At 40.4% G+C, this 24003-nt stretch overlaps 1 protein-coding gene across 2 annotated transcripts in view; it reads left to right on the top strand.

Moving 5' to 3' along the window:
* The first annotated feature begins 250 nt into the window (after positions 1-250).
* The window catches only part of atp11b (ATPase phospholipid transporting 11B (putative)), a 62288-nt gene continuing 38535 nt past the window's right edge, over positions 251-24003 (top strand). For both annotated transcript variants that reach the window (XM_050055894.1, XM_050055893.1), the window contains exons 1-14: positions 251-564; positions 7461-7577; positions 8702-8791; positions 10377-10457; positions 10874-10981; positions 12559-12687; positions 15405-15508; positions 17424-17471; positions 18000-18064; positions 19741-19822; positions 19922-20072; positions 21499-21696; positions 21807-21965; positions 22434-22621. In XM_050055894.1, the coding sequence (XP_049911851.1) occupies positions 538-564; positions 7461-7577; positions 8702-8791; positions 10377-10457; positions 10874-10981; positions 12559-12687; positions 15405-15508; positions 17424-17471; positions 18000-18064; positions 19741-19822; positions 19922-20072; positions 21499-21696; positions 21807-21965; positions 22434-22621 (1547 nt within the window). In that variant the 5' untranslated portion in view covers positions 251-537. The remainder of the gene's footprint in view (positions 565-7460; positions 7578-8701; positions 8792-10376; positions 10458-10873; positions 10982-12558; positions 12688-15404; positions 15509-17423; positions 17472-17999; positions 18065-19740; positions 19823-19921; positions 20073-21498; positions 21697-21806; positions 21966-22433; positions 22622-24003) is intronic.

Here is a 24003-nt window from a genome sequence, read left to right as displayed (position 1 = left end):
AATAACTAAATAACTGAAATACACACCGTGTGTAGTATATTTACAGTAAAGATATAGAAATACAGCTTATAAATATCATTGCACAGTGTGGAAAAATTGCAAATTCTTTAAAATGCATAGGCTATCTATCTATCTATCTATCTATCTATCTATCTATCATTTGAGACTGCAGACAGACAGACAAGCAGGGGGCGATGAGAGGCCGCTAGAGAGCAGCCAGTGTCTGCACAGAGCTGTATGTGCTGGCAGGGGGAGACGGATCGTGGCAGAGCAGAGATGTAGTGTAGCTCGCTGAGACTCCGTGGCCAGCCGTCTGTCACTTTTACCGGGGATCATTTGTCTGACATCGCCGCGGAATGGGAAGGACCGGATTTATAATTTTGCACAGTTCCACTGCATGAACGTGTCGCGTGATGCGACCGAGAAGAGCTGCCTGCGGGGGGAAATATTTATGGTTCGGGACGGTTTTGTTGGAGTAGCTAGTTGCTAGCGCTGGGCTAGCGACTGTGCTGGCTACTTCGAACGTATTTGTTAAGGATGCTACGGTGGATACGACAACAGCTGGTAAACCTACTCTCCTGCCTTTCTTATAACGCTAGCACTCATTAACGTTAACGTTAGCTCTCGGCAGCAGTCGCCTAATACTGTTCTTAGCCTAATGAAAGCTGTATAAACTTTACTTAGACAACATTTAGCAGGCTAACCTAGCTAATTAGCTGTTGTCGATGTGTCCAAAACATTGTCGTGTCTCACAGTAATGACAGCCAGGTGTAGGTAGTGTTAGCTACCTCCCCAGTTAGCTAGTGATAATTAGCCGACTGTGGGCTACCAAGCTAGCGAGTTATAACCTAAACAAGAAGCAGACCGGGGTTGAGTTTGAATTGTAGTTTTGAGTTGACTTGAAGTTTGTTTGGTTTGTAACCACAGATGAAACGTTTGCCGCTGTAAAAACACAACTGAGACAACGCTAGCTGGGAGGCTACCAATGTAAAACTTCACAAAGTTAAAAACCGTTGCTAACTCCACTTCATCTAACGTTAGCGTTAATTCTTAACGTTTGCTCTCATAGTGACGTATTTATTTGTGTCAACAGAGTCATTAAACCAACTTTAACAGCTGGTTATATGTTAGTACCAACTCACGACTTTATTATTTTAATATTTATGAAAGCATGGAGCGGCCTAGTTTTCTCTTTATTCATTTAACGTTATTCGTATGAATTTGTATGCACGAACTAAAATGTAAGTTAACGTTAACGCTGAATGATGATATGCTTAGAGAGCATCCGGTATTTGCTGTAATCACCTGTTGTTTGCCTACAAACATGGCTGTTGACGCCTTGATAGGCAAAGGGATATGTAGAGCAGGTTAACGACAATGATGGTCCATGCCCAGCAAATGAGTCTTGCCTGGTTTTGATTTAACGTTGCCAGTACAGAGAAGGGGCATAAAAGATCTATTGAGTTTTAGATTATGCTGGAGGAATGAATGATTTGTCTTTCAGCCATGCTGCAATGACACAGTGGTACATGGTAGGATTTTTTGTGGTAATTTCTGTTTGCCAACGTTTGGATAAGAATCTGCATACACTTACAGTATGAATAAGACTGATGTGACCGGTAGTTGGGGTGTGTGAGCAAGTGAAGGGGGCATGCACATGGGAATGATGAATGAATGAGTAGCTACATGTTTTGGGTTTCGTCACACATTGTTCAAAGTGTTGATGTCACCACAGCCAGTGAGCTTAATCAATGTTAAGGTGTTTCTGGGCTCCCACTTCCAAGTCTCTGAGAACACAGTGTACTTTGGGTTGGGTTGGGTTGGGTTGGTAGAGGGACTCTGTCTCAGCTGCAAGTTTGTCAGTCCTTACAATGAATGTTTCTTTCCACTTTTAGAGGTTAATTTTTCTTCACTCCCTTAAAGCACACCTCAGAGAGACTCCATAGGAATGGCCGCCTCCTCCTAATTTGAGATAGCTCCATTCTTTTGACCCATTCCATATAATTGACCTGCCCAGTTAATTAAAAGTATAATTAAAATGCAACTGGCCTAATGAAAAAGTTTGTCGGGGGGCATTTGTCTGACCTTTCTATCAGTTTGGAAGTAATGCAGTGATGTTTATTCCCTCATGTACTCCTTATCAGTTTCTTTCCGGTGACACCAGTCCACATTAAGGAGAAAGGTGGAGGAGAGGGAAGGTGGTAGAGTTCGGCAGCGTGACAGGCTTTTATTGCCAGTCATCTTCCACCAGCAGTGTTGACATTATGCTAGTAATGCATTTCCATCATAAAAGACCCAATATAATTACAGTGCAAGGCAAGCAGTGGTAGCAACTGGGAAAACCCTTTGACATCCTGTTCTGCAAGTGTGACATGGGAACTTTTTGATCATCTCCAGTATTTCCTATGGGAAATTATAAATCACGGATAATATATTATTACTGGCTATTTTCCAAACACATAAAACTTTTATGTTGATTCTACCACCCAGACAGCTCCAGGTCCATGCTCACATGGTATAAAAGTCAACTCACATATTCAGGACATCTGAGATGTGTGTTTTAGTGCAAAAAACCCCCAACCAAATTCACATGGTCCTCTTCATAACTTTAGTGACACATTATTAGAGTTTGTGTCTTGAGTTTGATTTCCCAAAGGCATACTTCACGAATGTAAAGCTTCTCTACAGCAAGGCTTGATATAGCTTATGTAGAATTTTGGATATTGCTTCACTGCACAAAGAGACAAGTGTTTTCAGTCAACAGTCATTGCTTGGTAATGCAGTTGCAAGAAAAAAACCTAGAGGTTATAAAACGCTCACTTTGATGCATTGCCTCAATCAGGTTTCAATCTTTGCAGGTTTTTATTTTTTATGTCCGAGTGAAATGAAAAGAAACCTAAGAAATGTAATCATGTGGATCAATGTCAGCTGGTATTTATAATATTACATATACTATTCATCTTAGCTTGTTGAGTGAGCAGAACGTCCTACACTTCAGCAGTCTCATTCAGGATCATTTATAGATATTACTGCAGCAGCCCTATTAATCCACTGGAATAAAGCAGAAAAACATTTGATAATTAAGTAGCCTATGTCACCCTTGATGCAGTTATTAAGTTCCATTTCATCTGTAGCACTGCTTCAGGCTCTTCATTTTGTGCCACATGTTGTTAGATATCTTTTTGGCATCCCTGTAGTCATGTTGTTAGCTGTTGTCATCAGTAATGCAGTCAAAAGCAGTACCTACCGCATCAGACTACTGATAGTCTGTTACGCTCTCTTTCTCATTGTGTTGCAGCTCTCACTCTCTTTATTACTTGCTCTTTATGCAATGCCCTCTTTCCATCTCTGATTAGGCGTTTGATTAAATGCCTCGTAGTCTATGATACGACTGAGTGCGTTGTCTTGGTGGTGATGCATTATTCTGTTCTGTTGCCCAGCCATTGTTCAGGGCAGCGATTCCCCCAAGGCACTGTGGAACTTGTAGGCTGTATGCAGGGAGTAATTACCTGTCAGGGGACAGAATAAAAAGTCTGATTTCAGCTGTGCAGAGTTTAACAAGAAAGCCACATTGAAATAGTTGCTATACTGTCAGTGTTGTTTATGTTTATTGTCAATGCTGTACTGCCAGAAAAAAAAGAAGAGACCCATTATTTTCTTTTAAAGTTCAGTTGTACAATGTGTGACTTCTTCCTGATATTTAGTATCAGCCTCTTTGCAAGGTCATAGTGGTCTGTAAGATTTGAAATCCTTATTTAACTCATCTTTTACCTGCTATATCCATCTTCTCTATTGTGATTGGTATAAATGGAATTGAGGACATAAAAAAATGGAAAATGGCTTCCAACTTGGATTCACCTCATTAGTGTACTTAATGAAATGGTTAAGTGCCCCTTCTATGTGCCAGTCACACCTAGCCATCAGCCAATTATGACATCAGCTCTCTGCAATTTTCAGATATGTCTATTCAGTCTGTTATTCCAACTAGAGGCAGTCCCAAATAACTCAATCTGGCACTCAGTACATCAGGTTAGGTTTTTGGCTCATCACGACTGCTGGTCCTTGAATATGTCAAGCTGTTTAAGAACATCTGAATGTTTAAAAAAGTGTAACCTACATGTATATTTTATATGCAAGCAAATACAAAAGTTATAGCCCTCTTAGGTTTAACTGTTGAGACTGTAATTACAAAGAAAGCCTCAATATTGGGGCCTGTTGGTTGCTGTAGTGCAGCAAAGTATACAGTTATACAGTAAGACGTCTGAATCAAGTGAATTAGTGCTGTTTTGGCTGTATGTACAATGACAGAGAGTTAAATGATAGGATGCATGTCTTGGGAATCAGCAATAGGCTCAATCCATTGCATGTGTTTTTCACAATTTAATGTCCTTTATTTTGGTGGTTTCATTTTTTTCTTCCTTAAGATTACCCTTTAAAGCTAAATGCAGCATGGCACTCTTTGTGTGTAACATGTCATTTTCCTTATTGGCATCATGTGCAGGTAAAATTCATTTTCTTGGCTTAACTGAGATATTGTGGGCTACTATTGTTATTTAATATATGCTGTCTGAAGAGGAGCATGAAACTCAGGCATTTGATTCAGGATAGGCCTTAACAAAGGGACAATTAATGGTCTCAAATCTTGATTCTAAATTATGCATGGCATTACCTGCCTAATAAGAAGGAACATTTAACACTTCAGCGAGTCTTTTTATTAAGATCATCCTGCTGTGAGATTGCTGTACATTTCCATGATCATTTATTGTGCGGGATGGATATCACGTGCTACTGTTGTTGTGACTGACAGATTGATGTCAGATGACCAATTCGAGTGCTTCTGGGTGGTGAAGTGTGTGTATATGCTTGCAGCAGGCCATCCTTGATTGAATAACAAGACACAGCTTGACATTTAGTCACTCTCTGTTCAAGTAGTTGCAGATTTGTGGTTGTGCAGCAGCACCAGCATTTATAATCCAAATCACATGAAGAGGAATGTAATTTTGTGTAGATGGGATCACCTTAACTGTGCATATATCTTTGCTGGTGGTGATAGAGACTGGAGACAAGGTAGCAGATGTGATGCTAGCCAACAAGAACATTTTGTCATGTCAGCCAACTCAGTTACTACATTAAAGCTGCATTGCATTCACAACTGTTGAGTGAGGTACTTCCTTTAATTTCACAAGACCACATCTTTGTTACAGTTAAACACAGCAGTTTAGTTTGCTCTCAGCCAGCAGTAAAGCTAACTTGAGCTACTGTGTGCCAAGATATTAATGATTAAGCAACTTGGCTGATAGCTGAATGATGTGGTAGTGAGTTAGAACGTCCTTCTCCTCAGACTGTCTGACAAACTGGGTGGAGCAAGGGAACGAGAATTACCTCCTGCAGCAACCACCAGCAAGATCCTATACAGTAATCCTGTAAAGGTGTATTAAGTAATGTGTTTACCATCCTGAAGTACAAAATTACCATAATCTATGCGCAGGGATGTAATAGCTTGTTGATCAATGCCAGTGACCCAACAACTGCTTGGCTGTATGGAGACTCCTGGTTTACAAAACTCATTTCCTGGCCTGTTGGTGTCTGCCATTGCTGGCTCATATTCAGGGTATTGGTTTTACTTAATGTATGTTTAAACGCAACCAGTGTTAACAAACAGTGGTAGTATTGGGCCAGTTTCCGTTTTCTACAGCAGTAATCTTTGGTGGTAGAGTGCAGCTTCAAACTATGAATACAGTACTGTATGTGCAGCTGTATGATTGCTGGATGTTACTTTAAAAGGTTTTTCATGGTTCACATGCTCAGTTGACCTTTCCTCTAAAGTATTAAAAAGTTGTGTTCTGAGACTGATAGAAAGAGAAGTAAAGTGGCATTATTCAAGCTGATAAAATGAGTGGGCTTTTTTTCACAAGAAGTTACCTGTAACTCCCCATAACTTTTGATTAAATGTTAAGCAAATTTTAGGCTACTGTATAACCCGATTTAACACTGCAAGTAGTGCTCATTATTAATGCTAAATTTATCAGAACTCAAGTACTTGCAGTGAGTTGGAAAATGTTGCTGTTTGCCATAACCGACTAGATGGTGCACTGGTTAGACTGGTGTGGTTCAAATTCTTCTCTCCTGCTGAGTCTCTGTGTTGTTTACCTTGATGACGTATTGGAGCGATGCTGGTCACAACCCACAATAAGAGCCTGTAGCAGTCTTCCTTTAACAGCTCCCTGTGGGTGTTTCCGTGTGTATAATTCCTCCCTGGCTCTGCAATATTCAAAACTGATCCATTGGCCAATTACAGCAGAATATGTCCGTTTCTGGTTTATTAAACCTATTTTTTCATTGAAGAATAGCACTGCTAATAAAGCTCCAATAGCTGTAACAGCTACAATAGTAAGAGGAAAAGACAAGACCTTCATGCAACTTTGATAAATTCTTCATCGACCCTAATGCACATCAATTTGTAAAAACTGCAACAGGCTAGCATTTGTGCTGTCATTGTTCAGTCTTAGTGTTAGGTGTGGTGCAATTATTTAATAAACATTAAAGCAGCAGCAGATGGAGAGCTTGAGAGAGTGAAACAGAAAGGCAGTAGTAGTTTACATGTGTCCCTGAACAGAGGTGAATCTGTGTGGGAGTGAGTGACGTGGCCCGGATACATTCCTCTGTGTGTGCGTATGGGTGTGTGTGTATGTGTGTCGGATCTGCGTCATAGAACATTTGCAAATGATTGTAAGCACTTGCTTTAACCTTCTTAGAATAGCTGTGGGTACGAGTGTGACACACTGGACAGGACCACACAATGATGTCAGAACTAAGCAAAAAAATAAAAAGATTAATAGTAGAAAGTATAGGCCTATCTGTTTTGGTCTGCAGATTAATGGATGAAAAACTATCATTGTCTGCTAATATTAATAACTCTCTCTTTAATATTTACCAGTGCTTAAGACATTACACTTTTTGCACGATTGATATACTTAGCTGCAGCTAGCCAACTGCTTTTACCAAAATGTCACCTTGTGTTTTTCTGGCAATTCATTTGTGTTTTAAAATGTTAATGTTTTGATAAACTTTATTTTGCATTTCTTGTGGCAATGACTAAATGGCTGAATTTACTGCAAATAATGTTCGAACAATCGCAGTATATATCATCATCAATCACAATTTTCCAAAGCCCAGGTTAAAATATTGCTTTTTTTTTTAATCAAACCAACAATCCTAAACTCTAACATTCGGTTTGCAGTGATATAAAACTAAAAAAAATATGTAATACATCATTAAATCTTGTACATTTTTGCCTAAGAAGTGATATATAAATAAGTGAAAATGTCTACCATAAGGGATGTACTAAGAGTTGAAATGTAAGTAACCTGTTTTCTCTCCTTTTCCACATTTTCCATTTGTCCCTGTCTCCTGCCCCACCCCTCTCCCTCTCTCTCCTCATATATCTTCCCTTCCCTCAGGGCTTTGACCCCCCTCATCAGAGCGACACCAGGACGGTTTATGTAGCAAACCGTTTCCCCCAGCATGGCCACTACATACCACAACGCTTTGCTGACAACAGAATCATTTCCTCCAAGGTACCAAATGTTATTTAAACTACTGCTGGAATTTAACCCATGGTGTTATCACGAAAGGATTTCATGATCTTCAGTTAGAAAGAGGCAGTTTGTCATTTTTTTACTATGATATAATTTTCTTATTGTCTACATGAAAGGAGATAAAAATGTTGTTGTTTTTTTTTTTTTTTTTTTTTTGAGTGATAGAAGCATGATTTTTTTACAAAGGAACTGGCTTGAATACAGGATCGACTCAGACAGAAAAAAACACATTTGTATTGGTGAGGGGATTAGTCGGTCAGTTAAAGGACTAACTGGACAAAAGGATAATAATCCAAAAAGGCTGCTGCCAGCCACCGGCGGGGATGGCTGTCATTCATTAGGCAGCTGATTAAATGATTGACAGATGGGTTAAGTCACCTGGCTCAGAATTAAGTAGATTTGAAGTCATGCATTTCAAAGAGACAGAAACAGCTCATACATAAACAAGGTTAGTTCTGTGCGGTGCACTAATCTGATGAACTTCACCTTAGTAAGGTGAAAGCAAGTCGTTCAAAGTGCATGCAGAAACACAACAAGACAACAAAAACTTTCTTCCATTAGCTATTCTTTCTAGACCACGCACAGGAAGTGATGAATTGAAACCAAACAGTGAAACAACAGTCTGAAACAGCAGTTGTCTTGAGAGGGCGGTGCCCAGCACAGCTCAGTGAACTCTTTCACCACTTACCATAAGACTTTTATGTTTGAATCACAATTTACTGATGCTACCATGCTACATAATGGTTTTATTTGGAGCTACCAATATGCAATGTGATAAAGGCAACAAGTATAAAAAAGTGAAATAAATTCTCTGAAGAGGAGACCTGAAAATGATTACTTTAGTTATTTGATGCCTTGATTTTTATATGACAAGTGTGATTTTTGTGTCTGATATACCAAACAGTTAAATTTAGTAACCTTTAACAACAAATTCTTGGTATTCATTTTTAATAGCCTGGTTTCACCTGTCCTATATGTTTGTTTGTATACAGTTAATTGTTCCTAATGCAAATCCATCTAGCATTGATTAGGCTGTAAAAGAGCTGCTTAAATAACCTTTTCTTAGTCTTTGTTTTAAATGTTGTGTTTTCTTTCCCTTTCAGTACACAATTTGGAATTTTGTCCCTAAGAATCTGTTTGAGCAGTTCAGAAGGATAGCCAACTTCTATTTTCTCATCATCTTCCTTGTGCAGGTAATAACACTCACAAATGCACACACTCAATTCTCTTTTGATGGTGACGAGTCAAGTGCAACCTCAGGTTTCCTGCCCTCAATACAAATGTGTGCCTGTTTGTGCGCGCGAGTGAGTGAGTGAGTGAGTGAGTGACTCATCGACTTCCAGGGACCAGCAGAGAGACAGGTCTGCCTCTGTATTAAAACATTACGCCCACACATTAAGTAATATGTGTGTCTTTACAGCCATCCTAAGGCGTTAGGCCTTCACTGTGCATCAGTCAGCCTGTGCTGAAGTAGCATTTGGCTTTCAAATTTTTCAGCCTTCTCCTGATTTATTTGGGCCTGTGTAGTGAAGCCAGAGCAATCAACTTGACTCTGTCTAAAAAGGCTCTCTTTTCACCCACTCAACTTGTCAGTGAAGCTGAAGTCAGCTTAGTCTCAAATCGCTGAATGGAGGGCCTCTTTTCATCTTGACATTGTGAACATGATGTTTTCTTAGATGGCCAGTTTGACTGTTTTTAGATAGCTGATTCCTATATTCTTTGCACTGCACTTCCTCTTATCAAACCAAGTAAAAATAGTCTTGGTCTCAATATAATGTATGTAAATACCGAAAGAAAGTTTTTGTGAGTTTGTGAGTGTTAAATGTTTGTTGCATATGATTTAAACAAAAAATAAATTGTGCGTAAAACAGCTGTCATTAACTACTCCTTGATTTTTTTTAATCCTCTGGAAAGGAGCGTTACATGTAGGGTGTAGTTACCCTGCGAGAGTTTTCACTTTCATAGTTTCTTAACAATTTATGTGGATCTTACAGCCTATGAATGTGGGAAAAAATGTGTTCTTGCCATATTCTCTGTTCAAAGTTAAGGACCAGGAAGTAGATGCAGTTCTAGCCAACAACTACGCTCTTGGTTAAATGTTAAGCAACAAAATGTAACATGTAATCCAGTAAGCAATGACAGAAACACTAAGCAGACATATGAATGTGTTTCCATGTTTGGTGCTTCTCTAAACTATCATAAGCTCCTCTGCAAAAAATATGTTACACGCGACATTCTCATGGTTGAGTGGCACCATATAACCACATACCATAGGACCACAAAGTCCCCGGCTCACGTCCATATCTGCCTCTCTTTCTCCACTCTTTTCCTGTCTCTCTCTATACTATCAACTGTCCAATAAAGGCAAAATGCCAGCAGGAAGCTTTGGCTTTGATTTTTTTGTCTCACAGTACTTCTGGGGAGAATATGTGTAAAACTTTCTAAACAAATGGCTCTTCATTGATTCACATGAGGTTGGGAAAGCTGTCTGCTCGAGAAAATGTTTCTTTAGAAGCTTTCAGTGTGTGTGTGTGTGTGTGTGTGTGTGTGTGTGTGTGTGTGTGTGTGTGTAATTCTGAACTGACAGTTAACCTTTGAGGGAAGTTAAAGGGGTTTCCTGTTTTACACATCAGCCACTACTTCTCTCTGTTGTCTTTCTGGTCTAGTCTCTCTGACGGGGCACACCCACTTCTGCTGTGTCTCAGGTATCTTTTTTTTCCACTGCACTTGCAATTCACTGAAATCTCTGCAAACCTGCCCCTGTGTTTGTCTTTCCAGTTAATGATAGACACCCCAACTTCCCCAGTCACCAGCGGCCTGCCTCTCTTCTTTGTGATCACAGTAACTGCTATAAAACAGGTGAGAACACAAGCACATTATGGCTTCCTCTTTGTTGGGCTGAAAATGGGGAACTAACATGCATAACATGCATAAAGTTTTATTGAAGTTAGACTGTAGTTGACTGAAGATATCCAACTTGTCTCAACTTAGTGTACAGTTAAATTCAAATTCATTAAGAAAACTTTAACCATTCATGTACAGTTAATCAATCACAATCTTATATGAAAATGTTTAGTTGTTGTGAAAGCTTTATTTACTGACCAGTAATGAACTTGGCATTGACATAAATACCATTTGGATTACCAGAAACAGTTATTGGTCACTTCAGATCAGTGGCTAGTCATGCCAGTAGTGTATTGCCCTTGTTGATCAATAATACTATATTAATGTCAGTTACTACATGCAATTGGTTATTAAATGGATTTCTTTATTAGGGCTATGAGGATTGGCTGAGACACAAGGCGGACAACGAGGTGAATGGTGCTCCAGTGTTTGTGGTTCGCAGTGGAAGTCTGGTCCAGACAAGATCCAAGAACATCAGGGTAAGGAAAAACCACATAGAAACTTTACCAGTTATTCTAGGTCAAAGCCTTACACTTGGTTTTATGAAATTACTTCCACCTAAGCAAAGCATTATGCTTGTTAATGGGAAAAAAACTTGTACTTAGAAGTACCTCTGAGTAGCTTTTTCACAGCTCATAGCCAACAGCCATAAATAACTTAACCCTTGCTGTTAAATTCCTGGTGCTTATGGTGTTTCTGTAGGGCTAGTCTGTATAGACAGATAATATAAGATATTGTTGTTAATGAAAAGAGTTCTGTTTCATATGTAAGGACTGCAAGAAACTGGGGCGTTCATGGCTGTTGAACACAAACACAATATAGTGTTTCCCACAGAATTAGAATCTATGTGTGGTGGTAGCTGATGACCTGTGTGTGTGTATGAGGCAGAACTCTTCATGAGCTCTTTTTTCCCTCCGCAGCAGTCTGTGGAGTTTTGAAATGCAGGGTGGGTAACTGATCAGATGATCTGATCAGATCAGATTGATGAATGATAGAAGCAGCTCCTGCAGAGGTGAAATTAGACCTAGCGCAACAAGTGGTTAAGTTTCACTTTAACTGCGGCTGATGTTCTGCTACGTCGTCTGTTCCCAGAGTGCGTTCTGTTCTGTGAGAGCTTGGAGCAAATAATAACTGAACAGTAAATACATCCCAACAGCACACATAATGAATGGTCCAGCTCCAAAAATAAAAAATTAAAACATGGTGGCAGATGTTTTAATCATGGCAGGCCGCCACAAATAAATGAATGTGTAGTAAACCCTGCAATGGCAATGTTCCTTGAATGAGGCATTTCTTACAGTTACACTAGTGTGTTTCATGTCCATATTGGACTGCTTGGCATTACTTGTCTTTACAGCCTGTCATTTTTCTGAAGACCACTACCATAGTACCCAATTCTTGAGCTAATTGCGTATTTACAGCCTTAATGTTACCTCTCCTGTCGCTGATGAGGTGTCTGCTTCCATAATGTGCCTGTAACTCAGAATACTGTCGTGCACACAAATCCTCAGAGGTCAGGCTTGTCAGAGACACAAGTGTGTCTGGAGCCAATGCAACACTGCCTAAAAGACGTGTGTCCTTAATTGAATCAGTTAATGAACCTCTCAAGTTGAGAGTTTTACCTAGTCACAGCCAGGAGACTTGCTGTCTATCGGAGGGAGGTTTTTTTTTTCTCTTAATTTAAACTGAAATTAAACTCCTTTTTTGTCTGCTAAAGCATGTGTACATTCTTTGTAAATCACTTGTCCTGTGTTCTTTGAGAGAAAATCAGAAACCAAAAGGGTATATTTTATATTATTTGGTTAATGCTGTTCTTTTCTAAACATTAAGTTGACAAACTTTGTTTCCACTTTGGCCTTGAACAAAAATGAGATTATTTACCCCAAAAAATAAGTACTACAAAAATTAAATTCAGACTAAGAATGAAATTCAACACCCTTGACAAAAAATGTAATTAAAGGGTTCCTTCAAAATAGATCAAATAAATGCTGGTGTATAAGGTAACAATATTGACCTTGGGGTGTGTGTGTGTTTGTTTTACTGCCTGTCCGTCCAGGTGGGGGATATTGTTCGTGTAGCTAAAGATGAGACGTTCCCAGCTGACCTGGCACTGCTGTCGTCAGATCGTGCAGATGGCACCTGTCACATCACCACAGCCAGCCTCGATGGAGAAACCAACCTTAAGGTCTGTTTGTGTATAAGCGTGTGTGTTGTCTTTGGGAGTGTATGTGAGAATATCTATGGCGTGTCTGAGTTTCTGACGTGAAAACTTTTAACAGACTACTAGTGCTACTATTTGTGCTGCAAACAACCATTGGTTGAGTAAACAAGATAGCCACAAGTCAACAGCTCCACCTTTAAGGTGCCCCACACCATGAAAACAAACAAAAGTTAAGATTCAATTAAATAAAAGTCTACAGTTTGTCCTTGGGGCCTGACAGACCTGTTAAGTGCATTTCCTTGACAATAACACATTTACAAAACTAAGATTTTTTAAAATGTTTTATAGCTGTGTTTTTGCAGCATTTCTGTTGTTACTGCCACTAACTATTGATCTGTGGAATTGTATGAAACAAAAATGTGTCATTAACCAATCAACCAATTGATTAAAAAAAAAAATATATATATATATATGAATTTAGATTTCAAAGTCCTGAAAAAATAAGCGGTATGCTCTGCTCTGAAATGCTGGGGTTGTGTCTGCTGAAGGAGCCAAAATGAAGACCAAGCCGCTTGTTATATATATTTTTTATATATACTTTATTAATCCCCGAGGGGAAATTCAATTTTTCACTCTGTTGTCAATTACACACAGGTCCGAACACACACATGCACAAACTGGACCTATACATGCACTAAGTGGAGAGATGTCAGAGTGGGCTGCCCATGACAGGCACTCCGAGCGGTTGGGGGGTTCGGTGCCTTGCTCAGGGGCACCTCGGCAGTGCCCAGGAGGTGAACTGGCACCTCTCCAGCTACCAGTCCGCGCTCCATATTTTGGTCCAGACGGGGACTTGAACAGGCGACCCTCCGGTTCCCAACCCAAGTCCCTATGGACTGAGCTACTGCCGCCCCGTTAGGAGCTAAGCCAGTAGCACAGTAACATACATTACCCCCGAGCTGAAGAACAAGCCGCTGTGCAGTGACAGACTCTGGTTAGCAGCTCAGTCAATAACGTTAGCACATAGTTTAAGGTAGCACAGCACACACACACACACACACACACACACCCTCTGAGCCAAAGAACGAGCCACTCTGCAGCTACAGGCTCTCATTAGCAGCTAAGCCAGTAGCACACACAGTCTATGGTTGCACAGCACACACCACTCGAACCAGGGAACAAGAGCTGCTGCGCAGCTATAGCCTCGTGTTTAGCAGCCAACGTTAGCAAAAAGCACACACCCACAACAGTGAGTAGTAACTGCCAGCTGGGTAGCCGATATTTTCCCTTAACAAAGAATTTCCTGGATTAACCTCCCATGAAAGAACTTGTTGTGTGCATGCATTTTTCTGACATTTTAAAATGTTTTTTTGTGTGTGTGTTTGTTTTTGCTGCCTTTTGTCAAGAAAATAGAGTTAAGTTGGGAGGCCTCTGGGCATCTGTCACATTAGTAATGCCAGCTTGTGTGTGTGACAGGTATATGCATAGCTTGAAAAAGTCTTCAAATTACTAGATATGATGATATAATTTGAGTGTTTTGCACCTCTTGATTTAGCATTTAGAAGGTCTTCTTCTCCCCTCTCCTCCCCTCTACCCTCACAGTCCTGCAGAGGCTTTGTTGCTTAATTGCAGCTCTAATGAGATACAGCTGCCACTGTTTCAATTTAGTATACAGTATGGTGGATTTTTAGCATTGGCCTAGAAATATGTCTGTACAATCTTTGCAGCTTTTGATATCCTTATGTATTGCTGTCAGCTGCAGCTGTTTGTATGCTGTAGTACAGCATATGTAGTCCAGTGATACTGCAGTAGCACACCCATATCATGTCTCTTTTTTCTCATGTAGGAATGCCTTAACCCAGCCCAAAAGTGTATCCACAGTATTGGATCAGGTTAATTTGACCAAATATACAATATATAACAAGTTTGAAAAAAAGGGCTCAGCTGTTTTGGGCAGGGTCAGAGTATACTGGGTGTTAAAGTAGGTCAGAGGGTTAGAAAACTAACAGTGGTCCCAAATAGGGCTGGGCGGTATTCGCAGTGACGGTAACTTACCACAGTAAACATGAGCCGCAGTACTGCTTTTGTGGTTACCTTCATACTGCAGTACTCCGGCTACGGTGGCAGAGCGGGGCCCAGCGGCCGGCCGGCCTGCCTGCCTGCCTGCCTCACGCACCTCCCTTGCTACGTGATGGAGGTGGCCTGGCCAATCGCACTGATTTAAGGCCATACCGCCCAGCCCTAGGCCCAAACGGAGTCAGCATAGGGATGCATTCATGGATGTTTCCCTTGATTGTAGTGAAGGTGACAATGTCACCTTGTCAAGTATGCTGATTATATATTGATGGAACCTCATGGATTCAGTGCATCCCACTGCTGCAGTGTGGTACTGTAGGAGTACAGATTTTGCAGTAGATGCACTGCAGTGTTGCTCTTGCGTTTTATTCAAACATTCTGTGATTTTTCCAATTGTGGGTTTGCTTGAATAGGTGTACTGCTGTGTATCACAATCACTCCACCCTGATGTTCTCTCTCCTCTATATGACCAGGATAACAGTTGAGGTGCAGCCTCCTCCCATGCAGAGCAGCTGCAACTGATCAAACCAGTTATTTTATAAACACAAAGATTTTTTGTTCTAGTTATAGATCTTTAACATTTCTCACAAGTCTGCACTCTATTTTAAACCATGCTTCTCTTTCATCAGCATTTAACTGTATTTGTGTGTTTTGTTTGTTTGAAGACTCACTACTCCGTGGCGGAGACCTCAGTGTGTCAGTCGGTAACCCAACTGGAGGCTCTGCAGGCTGTGGTGGAGTGTCAACAACCGGAAGCGGACTTGTACAGGTAACCTGCATTTGAAGTCATTAAGCACATATTAGAATCCTTATCTTAGAAGATTTTTGTTCTTCTTATTTTCATTTAGTTTTTTGTTTTGTTTTGTTTTGTTTTATTTTTTTTTATTGTATGACTGTAACACTATAAATATAGATGAGTCTTGTCACTGACTCAATTTTCTGGGATCTTCAAAGACCCCTGAAAGTCTCTAGATCCCACTTTAAAAGCCACCATGATAGTACATGGTAGAAATGCCCTGTAAGATATGTTATTACATGGATGATGAGGTGAGATGGCTTAATCACCTCTTCAACAACTGCTTTTCCTCTGGTCTGTCTCAGCTGGCTACTTCAGGATCAATCAGTGTATTTTTAGATCAAGCAGTTTGTTTCAGTGGCAGTTTGCTCCCTTCCCCCTCTGTTGGTTGCTGTCTCTCTCTCGGTTGACACTCACTGCCTTTAAATGCACTTAAAGGTGCAGTCAGCGATTCTAATCCAATACACTTTTTGTCAAATTCAGCGATTATCTGCTCATCTCTCACTAGCTTTCCACTCTGTGAGTGAGCTGAAAAAAATATCTGGTATTCATACAGTACACAGTTTGGACTGAGCCACACAACACTATGTCAGCTACTAGGTATGGGTATTGTTTAAAAACAGTTTCTTCAACATAATATTAGGACCAGAAACCTGGTTTCCTTAATCAGGTTAAAAGGATTAAGGGCCTGTCCCAATACCCACACTTCTCCTAGAAATACCCACTTGCACTTGGTTGTGTGCATTCACGTTTAGGCTTGTGGTGTCCCAAAACAGAATTGAGGTAGTGGAAGTGGTTTCCAACACTTAAAACCCGCCCTAGATTCCAAGGGAGCCCAGACCCACACTTTTAATGAAGTGGAAGATGAAATTTCCCGGAACACCTTGCGAAGTCAGCAACTTGGGCAAGTTTTGGAAAACAATTTGTTACTGTACAATCTGAATGTAGGCTGACAACAGATGGTTGGACTAGCGTAAACTCATCAGCAACTAGGTTGAACACAGCATCAAAATATTTAAACAAATCGACTTACCTGAACAAAATCGATCAGAACTAGAAGACGTCGTAGGCGCCTCCTGTTTTCAGCATTTCTTCTCTGTTGATTCATCAGATGGAGAAGAATAAACATAGCACATGCCACAACACAAGCGCTGGAGCCGGCATTTTCAAACCTGAATGACTACCGGTATCTTGTGTTGCTACCACGCGTGACGTATGCCTGCACGTCGGCCACGCCAATTTGCATGAAGTGGTGTCTCATTTCTTAGGGAAAGATCTCTACCCTAATATTTCTCACTTCCCTCATCAAGGGTTATCTCACAAACAAGGGCACTCAATACCAAGTGGAAGATTTAAGGGGTAGAGATGGGATTGGGCCTAAGATAATCATTGTTAGATTTCTGTAGAGAACACTGATTGTATACACTATGCCATATATCTTATGGAATGATTACATACATGTAAATCATTCTTCATTTAGGTCCAGCTGAAATTGAAAGTGATAGGTCTAAAAATGTATGTTTCCTCTGCTGAAGTTCTTTTTTTTTTTTTTTATTTGAGACAGATTCTCTCAGTTAAAGACGAGCTGTCCACACCAAAGCATATATCTAAGTGCTCTGTTAGTCCAAATGCTCCAGAGAAAACTGATGCAGTCCGCTAGAGGCATCAGTTTAATACATTTATAACATGTCAGAGGACAGGGATGAAATATGCTTACTGACCAGACATATATAAAAACAAATCAGGTTATTGAAGTGCACGTAAAAGCCTTTCTCAGATCCCCTGCATTCGCATGATTTCTTCCAGTAGCCTGCTTTCCTGTGTGCATGTGAACGTAGTTGCTGTCTCTCTGACACCACTCAACTCAAATGCCTTTGGTGTTTTCCAGGTTTGTCGGTCGGATTACGGTGACTCAACAAGGAGAGGAGATTGTCAGGTGAGACCAAATTTATTCAGCTGCTCCTTCTCTAATAATTGAATTCATAATTATATGTATGCTAGACAAGCTGATGACACTGCTAAACAGAAACCCCCATTAAAATGGATACGGGGCCTTCTGATTAGTGTGCTGGTGCCAAGGCCACACCATCAGACAAATCAAATGAAACAATAATTTAGGATAAAACATGCCACAATGTCTATGTGACTCATTGTTGATGCAATGTGAAGGCTTTTAGTAGAGGGTTACAGAATGTTACAAAATTACTGACCGTGGGCTTGAAGAGATGAAGCTGTTCCAGATATTTAATCAGCAGTGGACTGATTTTCCACCAACACACAAAAATGTGCAGCAAAATTAAAATGATTAATTACTTAAACAGAAGATGTATGAGCCTCGTAGACTGGTGTTGAGTATTTTAGTTTATATCAAAGTCCTGTTGAGTCTTGTTTGTGCTGAAATCCTGTAGCTGCATCCATCTTTCTCTGTATTTATGTTGTTTTTGTTTTTTTGCTTTTATGTCAGACCGCTGGGCCCAGAGAATCTGCTGCTGCGAGGAGCCAGGTTGAAAAATACCAAAGAGATTTTTGGTGAGTCAATACAGTTAGAATCAAAGGAAAAGTTCCTACAAAAGCAGAAGCCCCACCTGAGAGGGAAGCAGCAAGGGGGTAAATTATTTCCTACTGGAGGAAGTTTCCAGTTGAATTGAGCAAGAAAGACAAAATACATCTGCACAAGAACAGGCTGCTTCTGGAGCTTGATAGTGAGGTGACACAGCCATGTTGCAGCTGTGACACAACCAAGCCAAGTTTAGTGGACATTATGTGTAGGACAGGCCACTCATTAACATATAGCTGAGGTCCAATTATGTCAACCTGAAGACTTTTATAGCAATGCTCCAATGCTTCACTAGTGTGTCTGCATCATAGAAATAGAATGGATAGAAAGGACGTTGAACTGTTTTCCATGGTCATTTGACTAGTTCAAGAGAAAAGAAGATTGTTGTTAATTGTTATGGTGACAACACACGTCAGTGGGGCTGTAACGTGTGTCACACTCACTAGTTTGAGAACTCTGGTTTGGTTTCTTACACTTGTTTTCCTTATGAAACAGAAAAAAATCAGTCATACACCAATCTAAGTTTCTCTCTTTCATTAAACTAAGACTGACATTAGCTTAATTGCTGTGTTAACTAATCGTAAAACACACTTCATTCAAACTCCACATAAACAAAATAAAATTCACCAAAACTTAGTTAACTTAACTTAACTTAACTTAGTTATGTTAGTCTTTCCACTTTTCCAACAATCACTATCTGGTTTGGTCGAAATAAACCCTCAACACACAAAGTTAGATGTGAATCTACATACTCTTATCTCTGGTGTCTGTCTCTGCCTTTCAGCTGTCTGCTGAGCAGTGGCTCTCGTTACTGCAAAACCTCACCTCAGTGGGTTTGCGACTTGAAACAAGTGGGTGTCTTTATACAGAACAAGTGGCAACCTCCACGGCTGAAAAATGAACATTCAAGTGCCAAGTACTGCAGTTCTTTGAATGGCAACTTGAAACTGCCTCTGGAAGCCAGTCAATCCCTGTAGACACCCATATTAGAATGCCCAACTGTACAGCAGAAAATAAACATGTTTGCAGCCTCGTACGAGAAACGGGTTTGGTCTCTACTGCTACTTTCAACTGTACAGGGCTGACTCACCTGTTTACATTTTATTAAGGCTTAAAGTTACGCATAAGTGAGGGTAGGCCGCTTCGAGTGATAGTCTGTCTGCTGATAGTGTCCTCGGCTTCTCAGTCAGATCCACCCCTCGCCCCTCCACAGCGCCAGCCTCTTACCCAAATATGGTCACCTCTGGCTTCAAAAAACAAGATGGCAACGGCCGTACTGCCAAACTCAAGGCTTTGAAATGGGAGTCCACAAACCAGTGGGTGACATCACGGTGGCTACATCCATTATTTTTACAGTCGATGACATGGAAGTTTATACAGAAGATATTCCGCTACAAGGGTTGCAATGGCAAGGGTACACATAGAAATTGCCACCGCTCTGACCATCCTGCAACACTGATTTGATTGGGAATGTCCGTTCTACTCTCATTATATTTCTATGGTCTGTGTATACTGTCGTAATTAGTTGGCATGGAGAACCAGAGCCAATGAAATAAATTTAGTGTCTTATGTCTTCATGACTTGGTGCAAAAGTCAAATAGTTATTTAATATCCCACAAGCCTGGTGTAATACTTTTTGCTGTTGCAGGTGTGGCTGTTTACACGGGGATGGAGTCCAAAATGGCCCTCAACTATAAGTGCAAGTCCCAGAAACGCTCTGCTGTAGAGAAGTGAGCACTTTCTGTTGTCTCTAAGCAAGTATCAAACATCTTGCTGTTTTATAATGTGCTTAATTTAACATTCAACTTTAAAATATTTTCCCGTGCCAGGTCCATGAATACCTTCCTAATCATCTACCTGGGCATCTTGCTGTTCGAGGCTGTCCTCAGCACCATCCTGAAGTATGCCTGGCAGGCTGAGGACAAATGGGACGAGCCTTTCTACAACCAGAAGACTGAACAAGAGAGAAACAGCAGTCCGGTAAGTCTTGCATTCCCATTGATTTTCTCTTTGTAAGTAGTGGGGGCTATCAGCCCCAGATAAGATGAGGTGAGATTTTAGTCAACATTCCACTTCTGTCCCTCCTTTTCCACCACTTTAATCTCCATGGCAAATTATAACAGGCTTTTTTTCTCTCCAGCCAATATAAGTTAATAGAGAGTTAGTGAAGATATTAGGATGAGCCCACCCTTGAATCTACATGTACACACATACACACACACAGAGTCCTAGAAGGGTGCTGTTAGGGCAGTTTTAGTGTCTTTAGATTTAGTGACAAGACTTAAGAGAGGAAGTGCCTTTCATGGGGACAGTCTGCCAGCCTATCAGCCTACCTGCCAACACTAATCAGTCAGAGAGAACAGCAGCCTCTGTGTATGGAGACAGAGGAGGGGGGAAAAAAATCACAGTCCAGTACACTCCCTTCCTTTCTGCTTCAAGACAGAGAGTGGAATACCAGCAACAAATTAATGGCTCGTGTTTTTACATTTAGTAGATTAGGTGCTCCAGAAACCCGCAAGCTTTGTTACAATGGTGACTGCATGTATCCCCATCACAGCTAGATTACAAAACCCAACCCAAAAAATAGATAACGACAAAAAATTGTTTTCCATGACAGCTACAGTATTTTTGTTGCGTGTCCTGTCTGTTCTTACACATCAGAAAAAGGCTCATTTCATTAGTTTATTTTGTTAAGAAAGTTAGTCAGAGCTCAATTCCAGATAACAAGCCATAAACGTGGCTTTCGTACAGCTACCGATACTCTGCCTATTAGACTGTGGTCCTCTCTCTCTCTCTCCTTTCCTGTCACATAAAGTAATTAAGTCTGTAATGGGAATGAATTACCCTGCCTTCTTTGATTTAGAAGGATCCGTGTTGAAGACTTGTCGTTGAAGTGTTGATATCTGTGTGGCTAAGATGTGAATTTAGCAGATATATTTTGCAATCTTAATCTTTTCCTCCACTTACAAAATTATGTTGCATTGTGCATTACGATGTTGCCAAGTGCATTTCTGTGTTTTTCATGTCAGATGACACACGCCCAGTGTCAGCTGAGATTTAATAAGAAAAACAATTTACCAACAGCTTGAAAAGTTATCTTAAATGACTCAGATGGCAACATTTTTACTTTTAAAAATTTGGAGGCATCTTTACTTCTTTATAAACCTACCTCATTTTCCTGTTTTGTAGCTATCATCATTTTCCTCCTCAGTTGTTTTTTCTGTTTTGTATCACCCACTTTCCATCTGGCTTCCAACTACAATTCAGGCTGTTTACTTTTGTTAGCCTGAAGTTTAGTTCACATTGCTTTATCTCTCTGTTTTGTTTCTCTGTGCACTTTTTTTCTTATTGCATTGCCTTCCTCTTGTGCCTCATTCTTATTAAATTTACTCTCATCCTTCTCTAGATCTTAAAGTTCATCTCAGACTTCTTGGCGTTTCTGGTCCTCTATAACTTCATCATCCCCATCTCACTCTACGTTACTGTGGAGATGCAGAAGTTTCTGGGCTCATTTTTCATTGGCTGGGATTTAGACCTTTACCATGAGGAGAGCGACCAGAAAGCTCAGGTCAACACCTCTGACCTCAATGAGGAGCTGGGACAGGTATGGAATAGAAATGCACAAGCACATGTGTACATATAGCAAGAGCATAAAGAAGTATTAACTACATAAAAGTCAACTTATGTGTGCATCTGCATGTTTCCGTTTCCTAGGTGGAGTATGTGTTTACAGATAAGACGGGTACGCTAACGGAAAATGAGATGCAGTTCCGTGAATGTTCAATTAACGGAACCAAGTACCGAGAAGTTAACGGCAAACTGGTACCAGAGGGAATGACTGACGATTCTCCAGATGGTTCTACGCCTCATCTGGTAACTCGCATATATACACATTACATTTACTTTCTTTTGTCAGATACATACTGTACATGTACACTCACATTGGTGCATCAAAGAAGCACAGCCAAAGCATATCACCTAATTAACCTCATATGTCAGGGACAGCTTTTTGCCTCAGGCTGTTCATGTAATCACAATATATTGTTGGACTAATGCATTCGTGCTAGAAGTAGAACTGAAAATGCTAGAAGCGATCACTTTGACTGGATGACTGATTGATACAATAAGTTGTTGTTAACAGCATGTATACAAATTGTGCAAACATACAGTATGTGCGTTCACCCAAATCAACCTCTGCTACAGCTTGATGTTGCTCTTCGCAAATGGTGTGACTTGGAGTTATATCTCACTCAAGTTAGCAATAACATACAGTGTGTTATTGTACAGATAAAGTATTGTTCCTTCCTCTCCTTAATCTCTCCCTGTTGTCTCCCTTTCCAGATTGGAGAGGAACTGTTATTTCTCAAGGCGGTGTCATTGTGTCACACGGTTCAGATCAGCTACGACCAGCCAGACTGCCTGGTTGGGGGAGGAGACCCATTCTCCCATGTAAATGGTTTCTCCTCCAATCACATGGAATACTACGCCTCTTCACCAGACGAGAAAGCTTTAGTAGAGGCAGCAAAGAGGTACGGTAACAGTATAGTCTCTTCAGTAGACTTCTATTCTGTACATTTAGTGCATAGGTTGAAGAACGTGCAAAGCTAGCTGATAGACGCAAAGGTGCTCCAACCTTTATCCACGCTGTTGACACCAACCATACCGACTATGACCAACTGAAAACACAGAAAAATAGCAGCAAGTTTATTCCTCTGCCAAAAGCACTAGCTTTTTGTACTGTAGTTCGGCCATGGTTGATCTTCAAGCCTGGGTTGTGTCTGCACAACTTTGTGAGGTGCTACAGGTTGTTTTGACATGTTGGAGATTTAGGGACCTGAACCTGTCATTTTATCCAACAGTGACTTTCACTGTTATTTTTGTAAATAACAGTACTAGGTCAGGGACACACCTGGGGGGTATTCCATCAACGTAGCTAAGAATATCCAGACTAAGATGTAATCTTGAAGTTTGAATAAACGCCAACTCCCAATCTAGCTCCAACCCGTTCCATCAAGTGAAATCAGCTGGCTCCAACTGATGCTAATTCAAGCCTCACCTGTTAAGCCTCAACTCATGCACGCGCCCAGGGACAATAAAAAGCCCAAACTAGTCGAGTGCCAAAAATGTTGCAAAATGTCAAAAAGCAAAGGAAAGGAGCGAGCTGAGGCTTTTTCTACGGTGGAGCAAACGCTCCTTATGGAAGTGTATGAGGACTATAAGGACATAATTAAGAAAAAGGCAATACTGCAGCAATTAATAAAGCAAGGGAGGTAGCGTGGCAGAATATTGCCGACAGGCTTAATGTGCAAGTGACAAAGAAAATTAAGCATTTCAGCATAATATCATGTTATATAAATCCTGCATCAAAGGGACAAAATATATGTAGGTAAGAACACCTATTAAATCTAACAATTCAAGTATGCCTAATGAAATTCACCAAATGTGTAAATTAATATTAGTGACAGACTATTTATCACATGTATCTACTGATTCCTATGTACATTTCAGATGATGCATTTAATCAAATTATTTTATGTCAGTCATCGCATTTATCACATAATTGATTGTAGATTATTAATGTATGGAATGTGCTATAGGAAGAGGAACAGACAGACCACAATGGTGTGTGTCCCATTTTAATGTGGTTGCTTTGTGTCATGGTTAATTCATAAATATAAAAGATAACCATATGTTAATGTGAACAAATCAAGCTCTATGCATGATGTATGGTGATGCTAGAAATAATCATAATGAATAGAAAATACACCCTTTTTACCTCTCTGCAAACAGTTGCCTTACTTAGCCTCTCAGCATCACCAACACTATACAGAAATGTACCACTAGCAAAGAACCTCAGTGCAATACAGACTGACTGCACAGTGGTCAGAGACTGGCTGCGGTGTGTGACCTT

Source organism: Epinephelus moara, chromosome 10, assembly GCF_006386435.1.
Source record: "Epinephelus moara isolate mb chromosome 10, YSFRI_EMoa_1.0, whole genome shotgun sequence".
NCBI lineage: Eukaryota > Metazoa > Chordata > Actinopteri > Perciformes > Serranidae > Epinephelus > Epinephelus moara.
The sequence above is the reverse complement of the archived record's forward strand: the minus strand, read 5'-3'. Positions and strand labels throughout refer to the sequence as shown.